Below are 19,430 nucleotides of genomic sequence, written 5' to 3'. Positions count from 1 at the left end.
ATTGTACTTCGTTAACTACCTGTTATAAAAAAAATGTATTCTCATTCTCGAAGTAAACCATAATTTCAATAATTAAAAATTATTTTTCGATGACAATATTCGCTAACAAAATAGCCACGAGGCCCGGGCCCGACCCGAGCCCGAAAAGTTCTGGTTATTTATGGCCCGAGTCCGGCCCGCGGGCCGGGTCGGGCCTAGGCCCGAGGGCCTGGCCCGAGCCCGTGCAGACCTCTAATGTACAGTAGCAGCGATTAGGGGAGTGTGTGGGGGGGATTGTCCCCCTACTTTCTGCGCCACCAATATGGTTTCTTAATGCTATCCCTTATCTACCAGAAAAAAATAACTGTCCTTGCTCCAACTCCAAAGTTTTGGCACCCAGTCATAGGTGATATATGTAAGAAAATCAGAGCACTTAGATGAAAACTCACACTTACCAACTTAACTCAAGTTTAAAACAGTACATCAGATTAATCTTTTCACCACAAAGCATACTTTATCCTCTTGTACCTGTATATTTATGGGAATTTGCCAATATACTAGCAAGCTTTCATTATCACATTATGTGAAATTATTGATAGCCATCCGATCCACACCCACATTATAAAATAATTGTTTTACCAATTTTTGGGACTTAATTTATTTCCATAACAATTCAGTACTCATAAGAAAAATAATATATATGTTTATAAACTGAATGTGATTTTGTACAATTGTTTCCATCCTTTAAAATAAATGCGCAATTTGAATACTTGAAATGTTTTTCTAACGTATATAATTGACGTTCATTAACATATGAAAGTTTCAAAAAAACATATTACTTGAAAAAACACAACTACACTATTTACTTCTTTAATGCTTTCATCTTTTCATCAAATTCTTGGATTTCCTTTCCAGATCTCTAAAGGATTTATCTTTCTTTGTACTCAGTTCTTTCAGTTCTGCCATACTTCTTGTCCTCTATTCTAAATGAGTCTTCCGAGTTCCTGTTGTATCATGCTTCCTTTTCAGTGCTTCTTTCCACTTTCCATTTGCATTCCTTGCTACATGTATTAAAGACTTTGTTATACGGACTTTTTCAACCCATCCATAACTTACAATTGCATCATGTATGCATCATGTATACATCGTTGGGTAATAAATGAGTCCTCATCAAGATTATATCCACAATGTTGCACTTATTTACAGAGAAACTGCGCTCAACAGAAGCATTTACATGTGAAAGCATTAAAATCTTCTGGACAAACAGTATAAAGGCACTGTTGTTACAGTCTTCAAGAACTGTCATCCACATCTGATCCAGCCGATCAACAGCAATGTCAAAATTTTTCATTATTGCAATCACACTGTCATTACGACATACGTCAGTATAGAACCGTTTTACATCATCTGCAGCAGGGCCAGAAAAATGGCGCTCTTCAACTAGGACTTGCAATGCCACATTTACTTGCTCTTCACCTACTCCTCCATCCAAAACAGATGCTGGAGAGAGTCATGGTGCACCATATGTGAGCCTATATTTCAATGGTGATCTCATACATATCTTCTTACACAAACATTGTAATATTTTTACACAATATTCACGAAAATGTAACACCTGAACGTCAGATAGTTGCACAGATCTAAATGCTGTTCGGGTAGCAAATCCAATGTCAATTTCTTTTGCAGAACACACACACTCTGGATCAGTTAGATATAGTTTCAAAAGATCTTCAGAACTTACAGCTTCAAGCAGAATGGACTTCTTTATAAACCTGGACATAAAGGATTTCAGTAGCTTCAGCAAATGTTCATAAAGGAAAGGCACCACTGGTGAATCAGACTGAAACCTGACAAGAAGGGTTCTATATCAGCTGCAATAGTCTGAAAGAAAGCTAGCCTGACTGGTAACAGAGGATTCCTAACTTGTGACTTAATAGTTAAAGCTTTCACACCTTGGTTGTTCCTTGGTTGTTCCTCTGTCAGCATAGGTTTTCAGAAATGGTAAAAGGTAGTGTGCTTTTTCCAAAACACTTACATTGTCTAACCAATTTCCAGTTAACTGCTGCTCCATCCATGGATATTTGCACTATGTTTTTCAAATTGATACCTTTTACACCTTCTTAAAATACCAGTAGCAAGTGACTAGCTTTGGTATGGCCCAGAAACAAAAACACAAATTTTTCCAGAAAAATAGTCAATTTCCCCGACTTTTCCAGAAAAATAAAATTCCCTGACTTTTCCAGGTTTTCCAGACTGGTAGACACCCTGCTATGGTTAATATTACAGTAACACAATCAAATTAAGAATAAATAGAAAAGTAAGTATAATGCATGTAAGGAGATTCATAAAGAAATTTTGAAATTTGTTATGCTGAAAATAGCACTGAATTTATGTTAAATAATCATGCTCTTCAGAATCTGTAACATATTTGCATTGTAATCAATTCAAATAACATACTCAGTTATTAGTTATTATTTTCATTATAGACTATTTGCAAACAAGAAAGATAGCAGTAAATGCTATGTAGCCATGTCATTTGTACAACTTACTGATTTCTATTTGTGGAAATACACTGCTAGTGATTTGAAAAACAAAAAAAATGTGCACTATAAAAATAAGTCATATCATTTAGGTTACTTATGGCAATGCCATGAAATACATTGCGCTGTACAAACATACACCTACCTTGTCTGGAACTAATAATAGATTCAGTTTCAGTGCACGTTGAATCTTCAATCCCCGTCCTGCCTGTGTGAGCCACATTTCCAATGCTGAAAATATGAATCACAATTTTGGTGTACTTATTGTATCGGGTGTACACAAATGAATATCCGAGTTTTAAACTTGTATATTTTCTATGCTCTACACATTACAAATATGAACCATATATAAAATGAAAGAGTAACTTTCGTAATGTAGGTTATGAAAACTTGGTGAGTTACTCTTTCATTTCATATATGGTTCAAATTTGTAATGTGTATAGCATAGAAAATATACAAGTTTAAAACTCTGATATTCATTTGTGTACACCCTGGATAACAGTGCAGATGTACCAAAATGAAAATATTACATAACATTTGACACTGGTCGATATCAGAGACAAAACTAAAAATAATTCAGGCGCAAGCATTTTTTTTCAAATAGGGGCTAAGAATGAATCCAACTAAGATAAAGCTTACACATTTTGAAATGTGACCTTAAACATATAGTTTATTAATCAATACAAGAGTGGCTTGTAAGTTTGATTGGTGTTTTTAAGTCCACTTTGTGCACAGTAAGGCTAATTGGGACTGGACCTACAGTTTAAAGTGGGATCCGAACCACTACGTGGCTCCACCGGGTTTGATTACAAATACAAGATTGGATTAAAAGTAAATCAATTCTTGTGCGGAAGTGGCCTTCCTAAAGAACTCTGTAACCTGCCAACAGTTCAGAAATTTATACTGGCATGTTTATTAACCTGATTTAACAATACATGCAATATGGAAATTTCCACAAGGGAAATTGAAATACTAAAAAATAAAAGTTTTAGAGATGAATTTCAAAATTCAGGTACCATGGAGACCAGGTGCCTTGTATTTGTGTACCCCTGGTTGATATTATTTACACATTTTCTGAATGTTAGTGACAATGGTTGTATATTAGTATGCAATGTTAACTTGGCATTATCCACTGTGTAATGCTTTAACTATCCTCATTCTAACATTATGTTTCGAGAGAGTGCCTCTTCTCTCATCTTGTTCATGCTAATTAAAAAGTTAATTTATTAATTCAAAATGAATGACTGCAAATTGTAAATTATGACAAACATAAATGTGGCACGAAAAAGTAAGATTCACCTTATCGCACAGCATAAGACAAACAAATTTTGTCCTAAGGAAATTTCACAAAGTGAAGATGATACATTATATTTGTAAACTGTTTATGAATCACTAAAGGTATTCAATTGTTAAGGCCATCACATCCACACAGAATTATGTGCTGAGCATGGAGATGTTTGATTTTCCCACCAGAAATGTCACAATGAATATAAATAGCAGAATGCATACTGGATTGACCACAATTTCTTTTTTAAAGAAAAGTACTTTATCAAGTATTTTTCATACTTCAATGATAATCCAAGTACCTAATTTGCAGATCATTCAGGACGTATAACCTTAATTCTGAAGCACTTGAGTGGTTACAACTGTATTTTTCTTATATAATTACTTATATATAAGAGCTACTTCGTTAACTTACTGAAATGGTGGCTGGGGTCCATCTCCAATGACTACACCTCTGTCAATTGGAAGTTTGATATCTGAATGTGTAATACTATCTGTGCATTGAGATGTGCCATCTGAGACGTTGCTACCTTCAGCAGACACCAGCTGTAAAAATAAAGAAAAAGAAGCAGATATAGATAAAAGTTCACATGAAGCAAACATTCAGTGGTCTTATGAAACTACAGTCTATGAAGGTTTAGTGGAACATGCCGGTTACTTGCATAATGTGGAATATAGTTCAGGATATATATTTTGACTTTTTCACCTAGTGCAGATTCTGACTATGTTTTCATAGAAGTCCTGTGATAGCTCGTAGCATATAGCAAGTTATGCCTATAATTTGAAGTTCTCACAACAATAAAATTATATTCACTACTACTATTTGTTATTTTATAAGGATGCTCAGATATGAACTCTTATCACTAATCCTGTTACGATTAATTGATTGATTGATTTGCTTTATTTTACTTCACTTCTTGTGCCACTTTTGGCTAATTTCCGAAGATGGGGATGAGTGATGATATTGATGAATGGACACTGACAAACATCCATGCCCAGGCCAGGATTCGAACCCGCGCCCCTGGCATTGTACTGTGATGTGCTAACCACTCTGCCACGGGGGCCGGCTGATGCTGTTATGATAAAGATGCAATGCACTGTTACTAAATACAAATACAAAGTGAAACAATGGCATATAAATATAATGCAGCACCTAAATAACATATTAGGGCCTTTGAGCAATGATTATGACCAACCCCATGGCTATTATGGGGCTTTCCTCAAGAAAATCAAACTGTGCCATAGGGCTTAGAAACACACACACAATGAATAAGAAACAAGAACAAAAGCAGCAATGGACTTCTTGCACTCAGGTTAAAACTTTATATCATTGAAAGTTAGTAAATAAATAGTGATAAATTAATTCTCACTTGTCAAGAGAGCAAAGTATGTTTGCATATCACACAATTCCGATTCAGTTTTGCTACATACCAAATCTAAATTCTAAACTTAATTGATTGCCCTTTAATATCTTATACAAATGTTTTCTATGGAAAAAAATTGAAAAAACTTAACAGAAATTAATAGAATACTTGCCCATGAGACTACTCTTCCATTGAAGCATGGTAAATGCGCTTCATCATCCACAATTTCTTCTTTCACCACACTATAAAAAATGTATAAGTATTCATGAGTAGAATATGTATACAATGAACGTATAATTTTTTGGTAATGGTTCAAATTGCTTCATATTTTTTTTCAAATTCTCATAGCAGAAAGACTAATTATCGTAGAATTTTGAAAATCATTGTCACACAAAATATGAACCTTCCTTAAAGTAATGAGCACTGTTTGGATTTGAAAAAAAGCTATTAATGTTGAAAAAAAAAACAACTTAAAAAGTATGTTGCACAAGCATTCGCGCTTCCCATGGACAATGTATTTTATGTTGACAAGCGACTGTAAGTATCGCAGACTACTGGAAATTAATGTAGAAATAAATCAGAACCTTAGTAGAAAGCATATACTGAACACAATCTTAAGTAATCGCTAAAAGTCCGCAGTATGGGTTAACAGACGTAAATCGAATGTAAAAATTGCATTTGTAGCATGACGGACCAATGGTTTTGACAAATGTAGGAAGTATTTTACCAAATTTAAAATTGAATGCAACGAACGAGAATTTTATATTCAAATTTCTTATAGCTTTCTAAATAGACAAATTAATATAACTTACGTTATTATGTGATAAGTAATTTATTCAACAAAATATAGTATTTCTATATTTCATTGTTAATGATAGGTCACTACAGTTACTTATTTTTTAACACCCAAACATGCCCAGCCTCCACCCACACACTTTCAGTGGTATGCACTTATGCCGTGGAGCTTGTATATTTAAAACCAGGATGTCAGTTCTGTAAAAGGATACATGGTTCACCCATTTTCCCTTTGCCCTCTATTGTTTATAATTACTACATATATACAGGGTGTTTCAGAGTGACCCAGACACTACCTTTTTCGCGAGAACGGGAGATTGAATCAAGTTGAAACATAAAAATGCACCAATAAGTTGGGCACAAAGAATCCGTGCAATTTTCAAATGGGAAGGGTATGTTTGGAATGCAGATTCGGAAAGGCGGGGAAAAAATACGATTGTCATATGAAACATTTGTCTGTACCACCTATCATTTTCCGTGTACAAAATTGTTTTGCAAAAAAAGGAAGGTAAGCCAAATCGATTATACAGAGCTTAACAATTAAGATAAAATTAAGATAAGTGCAGAACCATAACAGTTTCGGAAAGTGCAGGACACAAGCTTTCCAACGATATGCCACATGATGACTGCGGGACTAAAGAAGGATGAAACAGCGTGATCCAAAAAAGGGGGTCTAAAGTTAGGGTAGAAGTCGAAAATTTCAAATGACAAGGGGGGGGGGTCGAGTAATACCTCGTTTTAAAGGTCACAGAAGACGTGAAAAGGATGCGAACATGATTTTGTAATCCACTGACCGGTTCCAAAATGGCGACCAAAACAATTCTCACCCCTGAAGTTTGTGTTCCAAAGTGAGGAATTACGTACGTAAATAGCAAAACACAAACACTGGACAGAGTACATAAGATTGTGTACAAACAATTATGGTAATGGGTCCGCTCTTGAAACACCGTACTACTGTAAGCTTTGTTTGAGCTGCAACTTTGAGCGCCCTTCACACTTTCTCCCGGCTTAGGACTGGCAACGAATGGTTTACTGTCACGCACAATAAGGAATTCATTGGCGTGTTTAACGGCTGCTTTGCCAACGAAAAATGTCCTTTTCTCACAATTGATTGCCAAACCATTGTTTGACAAGAGAAATAGGCCTAACTGAAATGATGATAAGAGTAATCAGAAACCAATGAACAACGAAAACGAGAAGAATAGGTAAAGCACCCAGTGTGATGCACATTTCCCAACTTACAGTAGATGTTCAAAATGTCTTCCCTTGGTCTCAATGCATTTCTGCACACGGACACTGAAATCATTCTCTGCTTCAATAACTTCTGCCTCACTAATTAGCCTGCATGCAGCAACCATGCACCCAATCATGTAGTCCCTCGTTGTAGGGTGATTTTGGTATACAATTTTTTCAGTCGTCCCCAGTGGTAATAATCTAAACATGTTAAGTCTGGTGACCTAGGAGGCCAGGGCACAGCCCCACCTCTACCTACCCAGCCACCACGAAACATTGCATTCACCTGATTCCTTGCTGTCAGCTCAAAATGTGCTGGGCAGCCATCTTGTTGTAGCCACATGTGTGTTCTGATGTGTAAGGGTACATCTTCGAGAAGACTGGGCAATTGTTCTTGAAGAAATGTGTGGTATACAACACCCATATGCCTCGCTTGAAAGAAATTAGGTCCAATTATTCGTCCGCCGATGATTCCACACCACACATTCACAAACCATCTACGATGATGATCAACCTCTTTCATCTACCGTGGGTTTTCGGCGGCCCAATAATGCATGTTGTGCTGATTTATCTGACCATCACTTTTAAATGTAGCCTTGTCAGACCACAACATTCCGTCAAAGAATCGAACATTTGCATTCACTTGAGCTTGAGACCACATGCAAAAGTCTAGCCTGCTTTGAAAATCAGTTCCGTGTAGCTCTTGATGCAAAGACACGTGGTACGGATGAAATCTGTGATCCTTTAAAATCATTCTCACTGTACTTGCGCTGACACCAGAATCACGAGCAACTTGCCTGATACTCACGTGAGGATTGAGATGGAAGGCTGCAAGTACACCAGCAGACTTCTCATCTCGAACAGACCGAGCAATGCGTTCACGTTTGTGACTGCTAGAAGGTTGAATATTGACCCTTCTGCGTACACGATCGGCAAGGGTGTGAAAAACATGTCTTGAACGATGTTCACGATCGGGATACCTTGCAGCATACACACGAGCAGCAGCAAAACTATTTCGTTGGCATTCACCCAACACCATGAGCATATCAAATGCTTCTTCGTTCGTGAAAGGCATTATTAGTTCACATTCAATAAATTTGCCACTGCGAATTAAGTACAGGAATGCACACTACCTGCAAGAATTGCACTGTAAAACATCCTGAGGTACCACACAATGTCTTCGACGATGCAGTCACTTGTAACAGACAATGGTGAATGAGACCAAGATTGGAGGGGCGTATTCGCGTTATCAGTGGAAGCACACTGGAAACGACTGCTATGCAGGAGAGCTCGTCACACCTCGACCCGTGGTACTTTCCGATTGCCTTTGTTGAACTGGGCAGTGGGAACAGCATACGTGCAGTCAAATGGAACTGGACACACCGGCAATTGGCATACTTTGTAATTTGTCGACTGGGCCAGCATGCTGTGTTGTGTACTGCAGCCTACCCAACACGTGGGCTTATGCTTATTCCTACTCGTACACAATGGACCTGAAGTTCTACTCAATGCATGTTGTACACTCACACAGGCATGTACTAATACGAAACCGCAAACCTCTCACCCGGACATTCAGTACACTGACGTTACATGTGACGGGTGGCATGGTCTGACAATGGTAGCGAAACAGTAACCATTTAGAAACCTTGTCACGAATAAACATCTGTTCCGCTGGTATTCTTTGTAGATGATCTCATGTACTCTTTCCAGTGTTTGTGTTTTGCTATTTACGTACGTAATTCCTCACTTTGGAACACAAACTTCAGGGGTTGGAATTGTTTTGGTCGCCATTTTGAAACCGGTCAGTGGATTACAAAATCATGTTCGCATCCTTTTCACGTTTTCTGTGACCTTTAAAACAAGGTATTACTCGACACCCCCCCCCCTTTTCATTTGAAATTTTCGAGTTCTACCCTAACTTTAGACCCCCTATTTTGGATCACGCGGTTTCATCCTTTTTTAGTCTCGCAGTCATCATGTGGCATATCGTTGGAAAGCTTGTGTCCTGCACTTTCCGAAACTGTTATGGTTCTGCACTTATCTTGATTGTTAAGCTCGGTATACTCGATTTGGCTCACCTTCCTTTTTTTGCAAAACCATTTTCTACACGGAAAATGATAGGTGGTACAGACAAATGTTTCATATGACAATCGTATTTTTTCCCCGCCTTTCCGAATCTGCATTCCAAACATACCCTTCTCATTTGAAAATTGCACGGATTCTTTGTGCCCAACTTATTGGTGCATGTTTTTGTTTCAACTTGATTCGATCTCCCATTCTCGAGAAAAAGGTAGTGTCTGGGTCACTCTGAAACACCCTGTATATAGATGGATAAAAGCAAGGAGGGCCAAAAGGGCTAAATAAAAATCAACGAAGGAGAACGGAAACGCTTACCACAGTGGAAAAATTGTGAATTTTCGCTACCTTAGTCATAGCATCTTCGGTGTGAGAAGAAAGAGACGGAACCGTAAGTTGGGAGCCTTCAGAGTTGCCAGGTCCCCATCGAAGAAGCGGTATGTAGAACAAAAAAAACCACTGTTTCATCACCAGGCTCGTCGAAAACTGTGAGTGGGTGGGAAGGAGGGTGGGATGACGTTGCGACGTCACTGGGTGGCCTTCTTCAGGCCAGGTGGAGTGGTTGCACTCATGGCCAATATATAGGCCATCTCCCATCTTTTGCGAACAGAGGTGTTGGCTGGTTGGGGTAGGAGATGGATGATCGCTACTCGGAAGCAGTTGTTGAAATGGATGTTGTGTTGGTTGGTGTGAAGGGTGACAGTGAAGTCCAGGTTGTGGGTGGAGGAGCTGTGGTTATTGATGGGGAAGTTGAGGCCCGTTGATGTTTCCCCCAGGTAAAAATCACCACAGATGTTGCAGTTGAGGATGTAGATCAGGTTTGAGATGTGGCAGGTCCCTTTGGGATGATGGTAAATTTGCCAGTGGCCGTGTGCACCTGGAGGGTGTAAGAGGTAATGAGGATGGCACTGGTTTTGCACCTAGGGTGGTTGCATTTGTGGGCAGGGGAGGTGTTGGTTGTGTGGTGAAGGAGTGTTGTGGACCAGGATGTTTTGGAGGTTGGGGGGTGTTTGCAAACCACTCTGGGCTTGTCGGGGAATATATTTTTGGTTTCAGGATCACTGTGGAGAATGGGGAGAACAGAGTGTAGTGTGTGCCTGGTTCTGTTGAGGTGGGGATGATATTGGTATCAATACTCTTGAGAGGACGCATCTCGCTAACGATGCATGTGCTTTCAATGCTGAATAAATGTCGTTGGTTAACATATGGTACTTGTAATAGAAAGTAGATTGCGAAGTATGGTAGTATTGAGTTGTACATACCTGAGATTGCATGCTATACTAATTAGTTTGGACTAGCCATTACTAATTATAAATAACGTAATTGAAAGGGTGTTAGTTGTATTAAAAATATTGTATTACTGATGTACATACCTGAGATTTCATGCTATACTAATTAGTTTGGACTACCCATTACTAATTATAAATAACGTAATTGAAAGGATGTTAGTTGTATTAAAAATATTGTATTACTTCAAATATAGCGTGGTTAATAAAAGTACTTAAAAACACTATAAAACGAACTACTTATGATTTTTGAGTATACGTTTTTTACAAAAAAGAACGTTTCAAGACTCAACTGGTCCCTTCATCAGGTTCACAATCTTGGCGAGTGGAATCACTTCTTAGCCACGTCAATTTGAATAAAAGACCAGGAGTAAGGTAATGGTAAAAATTACGGATAAAAAGGTATTTCATAACAAATGGTCCTTGTAGACATAAAACTTCATATTACAGTCTTTCCCTTGTAAGAACTTCTAATCTAAAAATGAACCATAAAAAAACTTCATCACCATATGGCGACTGGCTTGGTTTCTCCTTGAATGCCGGAAGTTGCCACACTCCTGCCCCCCCCCCCCCCACTTCCCTCTCGCTCCTATCCCCCACTACTACATCATTTTAAACTTGAAATCCTGGATCTCCCGAGTCGCCTTTATTACGGCTGGAGTGACCTGAAAACCGATACTTTTTCCTTTACTCATGTCCCATCTCTTGAACATCTTGATCTATAATTCATCAACATTTCAATCATCCCTATGCAATTTATCATTCCTGTCTTTGCGAATAAACACCGCTTCATACACGTTTTTATTCATTGGTTTATTTTCAATTCTGGTGACCTCTCTTTTCCTAATTTTATGCCCTTCCTCACTTTCGTGTTCAGTCAAACCCTGTTCTTGGAGCGCCCTCTCTAATATCCTTATCGTGCTCTCCCCATCTAATCCTCATACTTCTTCCAGTTTGTCCTATATATTCCTTGTTACATTCGCACTTGATTTTATATACCCCTTTTTCATTCTCCCCCCTCTTTTGCCCCATTCCTTCTGTCTTTTTGTACTCTGCAAAATGCTTTTCAATTGTTCGCGGTGCCCTCATCCCACATTTAATTCCATACTCTTTGGCCTCTTTTTTGATCCTCTCTGAAATACAGGATCCCTGTGTATTTATACTTCATCCTTTCCCCATCCTCATCTATAACATTTTGCACTACCACCCTATCTATATTATTTTCCTTTTCTTCCCTTTCACAAATTTTGCAAGCTTCCCCTCGCAACCTCCTCAATTCGATCTCTTTATACCCATCCTTTTTTCCCACACCCATGATCATTTTTCTTCTTTCCTCAGTTCATCCCTGTGATTACATAGCCTTATTACTCTTATAAAAAAGTTGAGAAACACATTATTTTTGGTTCTTCTTGCATGTTCTGATTTCTTATGAATATACAGATCTCCTGCCAAGGCTTTATGGTATACCCCAGTCCTAATTCCCATTCCGGTGTTAATAATACGTAGATCTAAAAAGCTAATCTCATCTTCTTTCATTTAATCCTTAGTAAATCTGATCCGGTTATCTTGTTCTCCCAAAACCTCAAACACCCTATTAAGGCCCTTCTCATCTCCTATAATCAGGATATCCAAAAGTATTTAACAGCCCCTATCGTCTGGTCCAAGCCCGCTTTCTCAAATATGAGTTATAGCATGATTTTGGGGGAAAATTGTTGAAAGAAAGTTGGAACTGTTATTCTCACTTTTTCAATTGAAAATGAAGTTAGAAGGGAGAGGAGTAAATCTGCATTCAGAACAAAAACATTATTGTGAACACTCGTATGTGAACCGGACGTGACGCCACTGGTTATACTTCCTACTGTTTAATTCCTTTTTGGGAATTGAGTTGGTGTGCTTACAGCTCATAGCATTGCCAACATATCTTCATTAAGTAGAATTAGTGTTTGTTTAAATATCCAGACATAATACACTGTTGACTAAGGGAAAGTGGAAATCACTTTTGGCATTTTGATAAGATCATTAATTTCGAAAAAAATAAAGTTGATATCGAAGCATACTTCTTGAAATCTGGAGATTTGATCTAATTCAAGAGTTCACTCTATTTGTTACAAGCCATTCTTAAGTTCATGTTGAATGCAAGATTAACAGGTATGCGAATGAACTGCCAAGACATGCAACAAAGCATGAAAAACACATGACAAAAAATTTCACCGTGCATGTAGCACCCCATGAAGGCACATTTAGGGAATGTGGGGTAAGGTAAACATCCCTAATTTCAACAATGCACCTAAGTTCGACAGGGTATTTGAAAAATCGTAAAAGATAAGGAAACGATGCGATGCAGAAAATCGTGTACGTATCATGTGACAGTGTACAGGTTTACCCCACGTCGTGAAAAGGGCGGTTGCACCAGATGAGACATAGTAGCAGTGCAGGAGAAATTATGACGGCACTATTTGCTAACTGCGAAAAATCAACTGCTTTTTAGTGGATTTCGTAAGAAGGTAAGTTTTCTACGTAAAGTTTTTACTAGTTTTGTGTTGTTTCAAAACAAATTACAATACTTTATTATTGTTTTAGAGCTGTTTTCTGAGCTTCCTAGGCTGTTGCGGCAGACAAAGGTTGTTCATGTAACAAAATAAGGGGGCTGTCGAACATGCGAGCACAAAACACGGGTGGTGCACCAAATTTCGACAAGTGTCAAACCTTATTCGAAAATACACAATGTTGGGTTTTAATGTGCACTGGAAGGCATGTTGTTTACCATTCATAAAAATACCATAAAAATACCAGTTTCATTGCCCTACGGCAATTGCAGCAATAATCCAACAGGAGGGTGTCGAAGTTTGGTCTCGTGCATGTTGAATTTTGGGATATTCCCTGAAACGTCATTTCTGCTTCTTGCATACTATTTCTCTCTTCTGTCATTGCTATTTCCATGAAATCACTCTTTCCAGTTCATCTTACATCACTAAATGGGAGGGACCTGAACTATACAAAATTGCAATAATACCAAAAAATGTCACATGTTATAATTATGTATTTATATTGGCTTAATGTGAAAAACTGAACTAAAATTTCATGCATATTGCCGAATGATGAAAATTTTGTCTTATGTATGATTTTTTTATGTTCTGTGAAAATGTTGCAAAATTGGCCTGATTAATGATAAATATTACACTGAACTAAAATTTGGCCTCATACAGTTCACGATTTTCCTTCCTTGTTCTACGATTATGTGAAAAATGTAGGGGTGTGTGGGACAGAATTTTTTGGGTCGGGATGGGAAATGTTAAAAATTTTCTGAAGCTCTGGAAATCTCGAATTCTACACGTCATTTTCACTGTAAGTGATTGTTTTTGTATTTCTGGTACAAAAACGAACAATTTTCGATAAGTTCTAGCCAATTAAAATGCAGAAAACTTCTAGAATTAACGACTTTTAAAATTGACCATTCGGTATTTCCCGAAAAGTCTGTAATCATTTCCCGATCCCGACTTTTCAGAATCCCGCACACCTATAGAAAAATGTTGCAAAATTGCAAAAATGATAATAAAAGTAAGCTTAATTTGAATTTATTCTCTGATTAAAAACAGTTTTTCGTGATGCTCACAATGAGTAAGAAGGGGACAAGCTTGCTTCTTTCTGAATCCTAAAGGAGGCAAGGTTCTTGCCCAGCGAGGAACAAAGGTTGTACACCGGAGCCGCTTCATAATTAATTTACATTAAACTCAGCCTAATTTGTACCTTACTTTAGTTTCTTTTGGCAAAGTCCAAAAACTTCCAAGAAAGCAAAGCGGAAGAGAGAAACACTGCCTGCTGTGATAACATCTCCTTAAATGATCAAATACTTTACAAAGGAGGAGGATTTATTTGGTGTTTTAAGTTCACTTTATGCACCGTAAGGCTAATCGGGATTGGACCTACAGCTTAAAGTGGGATCCGAACCACTATGTGCCTGCATTGGGGATCGAACCCGGGACCCCTTGATTACAAGGTGACGATGCTACCACTGCTAACAGAGGAGGAGAAAAAGCATCAAGTAGAGGAGGCAAAAGAGCTAGAGAGCTTAAGAAACTAGCTGCACAGAACGAGAAGACAAAGAGTTTAGGCAAAAAGGGAAAGAAATGGGTTGAAGTGAGTGACTCAGAATCTTCAGATGAAAGTGCACTGTCATTGAAAGAAAGTGATTCTGACTGGCAACTGGGAAGTGATGTAAAAGAAGGGGATTTCATTATTGTGGAATTTTTAGGGGGGAAAATAAATGCATCAAAATTTACTTACCTATGTGTCGTTCAGGGGATCCTGGAAGATGTAATAAAAGTTATGGGGCTTAAGAGTGTTGATGTGGCCAAGAAGGAATTTGTCACCAATGAAAGTGATGTTTCATTCATATCAGACCATCAAATTATAATTTGGTCGTGTTGAGTTGCCAGATTTGGTAATGAAGGTGGCCCAGCCTTTTTCAAACACTTAAAAATATGAACTGCCCAGGTACACTCTTCCTACTTCTGAAAAGTTATTTCTCTAACAGAAAAGTTAGCATCAAATATCCGGATCTACAAATCAGTAAGATCACGTCAAAAGGTTGTCCTCAGGGTTCCATTCTGGGACCCGAGCTTTGGAATACTAACTTGGAGCCTGCGCTTATGAAACTACAAGACCATCCAGACATAGACCAGATCATAGCTTATGCGGAATACATTATCATGCTCACTTCCGGTAACTCAAGAAGGGAAATCGAAGATAAAGCATCTACTGCAATCAATATGCTATCCAATTGGTGTGATCATGCTAAACTCAAAATAGCTTCGGAAAAGACTTATTATATTATCCTTAAGGGGAAGTTACAAAGAAACCCTCAAATCAAACTCAGAGAAAGAAATTTAAAAAGAGTAAGAGAAGCTAAATACCTTGGCATTACTCTTCAAGAGAAGATTTTTTTTAACAGACACATAGCCCTGGCAACAACCCAGGCCGAAACAACTATAAACAGTCTAGCCACATTGAGTTCAGCAAACTACAACCTTCCACTATCACACATAAAAACATATCTCATTACCATACATAATTCTATTATTTCCTATGGCTCGCCCCTGTGGGCCATGGAAACCAGTAAACAGTACATTAAAAACAGATTGAGATCTTCACAACGCAAAGTGATACTTCGCCTAACGGGTGCATTCAAAACAACCTCAACCCTGGCTTTTCTCATGATTGCGGGCCTACAGCCTATTGAAATAGTTATTAAAACTAGAGCATCAAAGTATTACTTTAGAAATGGACAAGAGGACGAAATCTATAAACTAATTGGAATACGCCCTGCCACGGTACCAGAAATTTACAACCACTTGTTTAGCGTCTGGCAACAGGAATGGACACAAGCTACGCAAGGAAGGAGACTTCACAGCTTCCTTCCAAACATAAAAGAACGACTTTCGATGGACCATTTCCATCCCACGAGAGGTCTCATACATTTCCTAACGGGACACGGTCCCTACGGTCAACACCTAAATAAGCACAACCTCAGACAGACTGATAAATGCCTGAAATGTAAAACCGAGATGGACACACCGGAACATAAAGCCTTCTTTTGCCAGACATCAAACAAACAAATCGAAGATTTAAGACAAAAGCTACCAAACTTCAACACGTATCAGTTAATAAGAAATCCCGAGCACTTTACGTCACTAAACGACTTAACAAACCTGGTGTCGAAAGAGGAACATTCCCTCTTCAAATCCGGCATCACTCACCTCCCCATTCAACCCTTACCTCCGGAATGTAATATACCCCCCAGAAGATCACAAAGAATCCACCTTCGACAAACTCAACAACAGGACATCCCTCCTTAGGACTAAGATCACCAAGAGGATAATGAAGCAGAACCTCCCACAGGAACATCAAGAAGGAGACACTAATACAGAAGACAGTGATACGCCAAAACGAAAAAAGGTTACGCCTCCCCGGAGAAAGGCAAAGGATAACACTGCAAGGACTCGACCTAGGAACCAACCGAATTTAACCCAGATTCTTCTTTTTTGTTTCTTTCTTAAATTGTAATCTTACACCCCCTTCTTTATTCTCGTTACTAAACACACTGCAAACTTCTCTCACTGATTCTTGACAATTCTCTATATTTCCACTACCGAACGAACTAATGTACCCGATACTTCCCAGGAAATCCCTCCCTACTTCTTCCCTTCCTGATGATGTCCCGGGTACCAACCGTTGTACCGATGTTCATCCCAGTCCGACCAACTCTTGCTGGTCTCCCGCAAGTCTCCTTGCATCAGGTACCACTCGTTCTTTCATATCTCTTCCTACTATTAATACGTACATCTCAAAGCCAATAATACTCTCACTATCTCAAACATAACATACTAGAACATAGACCCTGCTTAACATTCATAGAATCGTGTTAATGTCCATTCCTCATCTCATCCATCAACACTAATGCACACGACACACAATAAAACTTATCCTAAGAAAACATTACCCACCCAATTACACACTTATGTAATTTCGTATCTGCGATCATAAATAATATTAATGTTAAACACTAACACTTATTTACTTCCTACTATTTCTAAAATTTATCTTAATCTTCTTACCTTGTAGAATGATGTGAAACCAACTTTGTTCAGGAAAACCGAACAAATTTGGTTCTTCACAATGGGACATTCTTGCCAATGTCACAGTGAATTATTGTAATTAAAAAAATAATGGAAATCAAGGATGAATCAAAGAAAAGCGGGGGAATCCGTAAAAAATTCACGGAACTGACGCCCTGGGTTAATTTTCAGGTACCAGGGCATAAGCACATACCTCCGAAAGTAGCTTGACTACTTTTATCCGTATACATAAAAATAATAATCGTTCTATGTAACCATATCTTGTATACTGTTTAGGAAATAAAATTCTTTGTATTTGGTAATGAAGGGAGAAAGGGTCGGATATGTTTTCAAGAAAAAAAAATGTCCAAGAGAGTTACATCTTTGATTTTGAGGACTCACACTTAACTTCAGACAAAGTTGTTTTGCATTTGTTTCAAGTTTATGTTAATTAATTATTAGTGTTATATATAATGTTACCAATATCACAGATACCAACAGCAATTGTTCCTTAGCATGTAGGCTTGGCTAAGTAAATGTTATAGTTAGTTCTCAAAAAAAAAATTCCTTGTTTTTGATACACCATTGGGAATCACCCCGTAAAACAATGTTGTAATATAAACGCAAAAAACATTTTCAGTGCTTTATTTGCTTTGATGTACCTAGCCTTTGACATGGTAAGTAATTCATGATAATATTTTAAATTTTGTTGAGCATAAAGGGAGGGGGGGGGTTAACAAAAACAAATCTTTTTTTGGCTCAGTTCATGCCCTGATAAATCTGTAACATATAATAAAATGACAATAGAAGGACATGTGCAGTTATTGGTATTATTAACGTCTGCATATTTAGTGTCTGATGTTGAGATATAAGGGGGTGTCTATTTTGGTACACAAACTGTCAAAATTAAGGACAGGGTGTTGAACTTACGGACATATTTTAGGATTCACTTTTTGATTTTTTAATAATTATGTAACGTAACTGTTGGAATGCAAAATACCTTTTGGGTGAAAGCAGGCACGTCGCGTGATAACGTTCGCATGAGCATGAGAACACTCATATAAATATTTTAAAATACGTACATATTAAATGCACACACACACACACATATTTATTCGAAAAAAATACTTCTTTGATGTTTGAATATATACACACAATTCACTCGGAGTTGACATCTTTCCCGTCTGATAACTTTTTTAGATAGTTGGTAACACTGACTTCCACAGTGTTCCACGGATAGCGTAGAACACAATTCTGTGCGTGTCGCATCAAACTGACAGCTAAGGGACTGTTGGCCACTAAACCACGAAAATGTTCACTGGGCTGTGCGAACATATGGTGCTGGGAGTCATCCTGATTCAAGCGGCAATACTTCTTGCATTCGGCACCAGAGAGCAGTATATACAAGGCATGTTTAGGCGGACTCTGTGCTGGAGACGGTCTGCGCTACATAGTTGCAAACTTTAGTGAGAAATTGCTAAACCTGGCGGATTTTAAATTCCAGTGGGCGCTAAAGTTCACGGAATAGTGACGAGGGACTTTTTTTTAGAAACTAGTTACATATCTTTCAAGGTTTATATGATTTGCGCATGTGCGCCCAAGGGTCATTCAGACAATGCAACTTTTTTTTAGTAATCAACGTTTTTAATGCAAAAAAAACAACCTCTCACCAACTTAAATTGCAAAGGAAAGTGCGGACTATATTTACATCAATTGAACGTGCATTTTTCTGATAACTATACTCAGAATAGTATGGAGTCCTCGGCCTAAATAGCTTGTTACCGAAAACAGTTAACAATTGATGTTAGTAAATTATTTTTACTATTCTCTACGTTATTAGAATATGCTTATTGTGAAGAACAAAATATAACTTTCAGAATACTAGAGATGCATTTTTGCTACACATAATATTTTCTTCTTCGAAGTTAGAAAGTTAAAATGAAATATGATTAAAATTATCTCATTTGAAATTAAGTTATTTTTTAATCTACATATAAACGCACAAACACTGAAATTTAATTTATTGGTTGGAATAAACCTGATGTAAGTTGTTCTTTACAGCACTTTTTAAAAATATATTTTGAATTTTTTACCTGTAAATTTGATTCAGTTACTTTTAGCGCATGTTGAAGATTTAGCAACTTCTGTATTTCAATTGTTGGCAACACTGTTGCTGTAGGAGAACTGCAAAGGGGACAAGTTATTTTTGGAAAGGTCAAGTTCTCTTCGTTTTGCGGGGCAATAAAAAAGCCTATGCTC

The 19,430-nt window shown here is 37.8% G+C and overlaps 1 protein-coding gene across 4 annotated transcripts in view; it reads right to left on the bottom strand.

Moving 5' to 3' along the window:
* The window catches only part of LOC145998756 (segment polarity protein dishevelled homolog DVL-3-like), an 83,088-nt gene that overhangs the window by 60,556 nt on the left and 3,102 nt on the right, over nucleotides 1–19,430 (bottom strand). For all 4 annotated transcript variants that reach the window (XM_083135307.1, XM_083135308.1, XM_083135311.1 and 1 more), the window contains exons 2-4: nucleotides 5,340–5,409; nucleotides 4,219–4,349; nucleotides 2,665–2,750 (exon numbers count right to left, since the gene is read on the bottom strand). In XM_083135307.1, coding sequence (XP_082991433.1) covers nucleotides 2,665–2,750; nucleotides 4,219–4,349; nucleotides 5,340–5,409 — 287 coding nt within the window. The remainder of the gene's footprint in view (nucleotides 1–2,664; nucleotides 2,751–4,218; nucleotides 4,350–5,339; nucleotides 5,410–19,430) is intronic.

This window comes from Lepisma saccharinum, chromosome 14 (genome assembly GCF_977018435.1).
Source record: "Lepisma saccharinum chromosome 14, izLepSacc3.1, whole genome shotgun sequence".
Lineage (NCBI taxonomy): Eukaryota > Metazoa > Arthropoda > Insecta > Zygentoma > Lepismatidae > Lepisma > Lepisma saccharinum.
Note: the sequence above shows the minus strand (reverse complement) of the source record. Positions and strands in the feature narration are given on the sequence as shown.